General features: G+C 43.1%; 1 protein-coding gene across 1 annotated transcript; it reads right to left on the minus strand.

Moving 5' to 3' along the window:
* Nucleotides 1–1,867: 1,867 nt before the first annotated feature.
* LOC133136121 (beta-galactoside-binding lectin-like) lies at nt 1,868–3,700 on the minus strand. The gene is made up of 4 exons (XM_061253352.1): nt 3,602–3,700; nt 2,944–3,023; nt 2,654–2,825; nt 1,868–2,231 (listed from the first exon to the last, which is right to left on the minus strand). Exons 1-4 carry the CDS (start codon nt 3,605–3,607, stop codon nt 2,085–2,087), a joined length of 405 nt encoding a protein of 134 aa, XP_061109336.1. The 5' UTR covers nt 3,608–3,700; the 3' UTR covers nt 1,868–2,084.
* Between the last annotated feature and the right edge of the window lie 254 nt (nt 3,701–3,954).

Raw genomic sequence — 3,954 nt, forward strand, 5'->3', positions numbered from 1 at the left:
TTATGCAGACATTCACCCTGCATAAATGTGGATATTTTTATTGTTTTTAATCATTCTTTAATTTGATTATGCGCATGTGTCAGCTGAAAAAACCTTGCAACTAATTAAACGTCATTTTTGGTGGCCACATATGCAAGCTGATGTCGAGCAGTGGTGCAGCTCTTGCGTTGTATGTGCCTCGGTGAACCAAGGCAGACCTGGCCGTACAAACCTGCATCGGCCTGATCCACCAAGAGGGCCGTGGGAATCCCTTCAGTTAGATTTCATTGGTCCACTCCCCACTGCAAGAGGGGGGTATCGCTATTGTTAATGCTACGCCGACCTGGGCTCACAACTATCATGACTGTGTTGCATGTATTGTGTTGACTGGACCCTCAGCCTCTGAGTTCTACACCGAACTGAGAGCTTGGTACCCATGTGATAGTTCTAAGCTGTGAGGCCAGCAAGTTTCTGCCAACTTAAAGGGTCGGTTAGGCACGGCTCTTGTGATTTGACGCGAAGGGAACCCCTGGGCGTTACGGCGCCGGTTCCTGTCAAATTATCTCTAAGGAGCCCAGTTAATGCTGCGCCGACCTGGGCTCGCAACTATCATGACAGTGTTGCATGTATTGTGTTGACTGGACCCTCAGCCTCTGAGTTCTACACCGAACTGAGATATTCAGCAATAATGTTAAATCGCGAGAACATATATTGAGTAATAGTGGCGCAGGTACGAGTCGAGTGTAATCACTCCCGAGGTTCGCGTAAATTCCAAACCCAAATTTCTAAATTATATATCTTAAATGGAGTCAGATAAACGAGTGGAACGAGAGTAACCACTAAGCTTTCAAAACGGCCCCGTTTACGAACGGAGAATATTAGGAATATTACTGATCTGTTTCAGGCCAGTTGTAAGCGGGATATGGGGCAGGTCAATCCATATCCGACCCGTGGCAACAGACCCAGTATATTCCTAAACATAATTGTGCTCTGTTCGTGTGCGGAGTTTGATAATTAAAATTTTTTAATTCACTTCTAAACAGCCAGGAAAGAACACGTCGTCCCTTCACCTCCAGCTATTCCCTCATTGGTCTAGTCCTAATTCATAGCACTTGAAATTGTACTTCCCACTAGGGTCTTTTAGCCCACCTGTCCCAGGTTATGGGTATGCACTTTGTACATCACTCTGGATAAGAGCGCCTGCCATATGCCTATAATGTAATGTAATATTTCAAGTTACTATTTGATCGGGTTGTTGTGTTATAATACTGTTAGATTCCAGTGGCAAAGTAAGAGGCAGGGACTGTGTGTAAATGGTAAGTTTCTTTATTCTGCAGAAGGGGAGTTGGTTTACAGCTCAAGATAAGCAGCATGTTCAAAGCCCCACATGAGCAACTGTCACTCTGAGTATTTATAAGTTTCGTATCACATTGCTTGTTGTTCACCTCCAGCTTTGCAAATAAAAGCATTGTTTGTTGAGGTAATAATGGCCCTTTGTTGGCTGCTGTAATCATAATTCCTCAGAAAACTAATGTGTGCCTCATTATTACTACTATCTCTGGGAAGGACAAAGTTTGTTTGTAAATATAGTATATTGTATTATATGTGTTGCTTTGGCAATATGACTGTAGTTGTGATTGCAGAAGCACAACACACAGACAGAAGCACACACATTTTGCCCAAACTAACATGTTAGGGATTCACACAAACTCACACATCATTTTGTATTAAACTGAATTGAGAGAGATAGAGAGAACAACCAAAAGTGGTTTAATTGAAGGGTTTAAATTATATTTGAAATGTCAGTTTAAATTAATGTGTGATGTAATGCGTAATATCTGGAGAAAGAACTGGACCCCTCTTCCCCCAATGAACAGCCACACACAGATTTACTCATGATAGAGATTTATTATTGAAGCTGGATTGTTTATCATACGCAGTGGGTTTGGACAGACACCAGAGGGTCTAAATGTCGCAGAGAAGCACAAGATTAAAGGCACTGATCGTAGCACTCGTAGCACAGCTGTATTAAGGCACCAGGAAGCAGAAGCAGAGCAGCCAATCAGGAGCCAGAAAGGGGATGTCTAGCACCTCCTGGTGGGTCTCTATTTGACATATATGCCGGTGATTCTGACGTCTGCTGTAAACCAGATTTTACTGTACTGGGGCTGTTCCAGGCGGTTGGGGAACTCCAGCATGTGGCCGTTGTGCAGGCTAATGTAAAACTTGTCATTGGCAAAGGTGATGGACACCTGGAAGAGGGAAGGAGAGAAGGTCAGGAGCGCAGAGTTATCTTACCAAAGAAGAAGGTCAACACCGTCAGGTTCACGTTTAACACCCTACGACTGCACTGAAAAACAATGAAATAACAAGCCAAATGATATAATGATGAAATGTACTTTACACTGAATGAATTGGCTGGAATATTTCCCATTAAGCTTTCCTGGGAGGGTACAGAATCTCAGCCCCTCCCCCCAAAGGGTAAATTTCTCTTACATACAGTATTTCTGATCCCCCCCCCCCCCAAAGTGTCAATTTCTCTAACATACAGGACTATGAAGGAATGGTGGCTAAAGATTCCTAGGTGAACTGTCTCACAAGTGGTGCCAAGTTACAGGCTAATCCATGGAACACAAGTACAGAGGACTGGAAGTCTCCCTGTCTGAGGCCTCACCTCAAACTCCTCGCCCTGCCGGAAAGGAAAGTTTCTTTCATCTCTAACTTCAGTACCCCAGGACCCATCCTTCATGGCGTTCAGGACGATGACACCTGGGCCACCGCCTTGAAAGCGAGGGTTGATGTGGAGCGCAATGTTGGAATCAGATTCACCCACATTGATTTCGAAACTGGGAGAGAAAGAGAGACACACAAGGGATGGATGATGGATGACCATGGATGAAGACATCAAGAGATTAAGCAGCAGCATCAAGAGGTCTCGTAGAGTCAGAGGCAGCAGTGACTCACCGATCCGGATTGGGTTTAGGGGCACCGGTGACTCGCAGTTCCATTCCTTGCTTGAAGGAAAGGTTTTGCAACTCCACTGTCTGTTTAAAACAAAGAACCAAAAATAGGACATGTATGGTCAAAACCTAAAACATTTTTTTTGTGATTTTGTGAAGTGAAATTTATCTGCATTCAGTACACTGACTCTTTCACTTCTCTAAGGCAGTAGACATCAGAAAGTCGGCAATCTGTTCAGAACTAGGACAATTTTCTCAGCAGGCAGGCTGACCTGTCAAACGAGTCTGCTGCATGTTCAGAGTTGGGGCGAGCAATACAATGAGACACAGGGACCTTGCTTTGTTAACTTTTACACAATTAACTGAGTAACTTCTCTCTTAACTGTATCAATTATTCATGCAATTATCTAATCAGCCAATTGTGTGGCAGTAGTGTAATGTATACATCATGTAGATACGGGCTAGGAGCTTCAGAAAATGTTCACATCAGCCATCAGAATGGGGAAGAATCCTTTGACTAAATGTCATGTAAAGATCATTTCAATGATAAAACAAACTTGAATTTACTAAAATCACAGTAATTAGAGGCCTTCTCTGCGTATCATTTGCAGTATTCTCTCGTTTGTATTTTTCCGAGTAATAAAACCAAAATCTTCACTTACACTCATCTTGGCGGTTCAGTTTCTGAGTCTTCACAGTTGTGCAGCTCCGATCACAACACAGGTCACAGGTTGCTGGAGAGCTGAAGATCAGAGGTGTTCTGAGTGCCTCTCTCTCTGGGTTCCTGGCCTTATATTCTCTCTGGAGGTGGGGCCAGTTATGGCTTGTCTGTTTGGGGATTTCCTAACTTCTCAACTATTATTTCTTCACTTCACAAGAACTCTCACTTTTTATTATATTATATTATTGCTGCATATTCTGAATGCATGCCATGCACCCATGAGGCATTGAGGCTGCATAATATATGCAAATGTGGCTTGCTTGATAAAAATAATGCAACATTAATTTTTAACAT

This window comes from Conger conger, chromosome 9, assembly GCF_963514075.1.
Source record: "Conger conger chromosome 9, fConCon1.1, whole genome shotgun sequence".
Classification (NCBI taxonomy): Eukaryota; Metazoa; Chordata; class Actinopteri; order Anguilliformes; family Congridae; genus Conger; species Conger conger.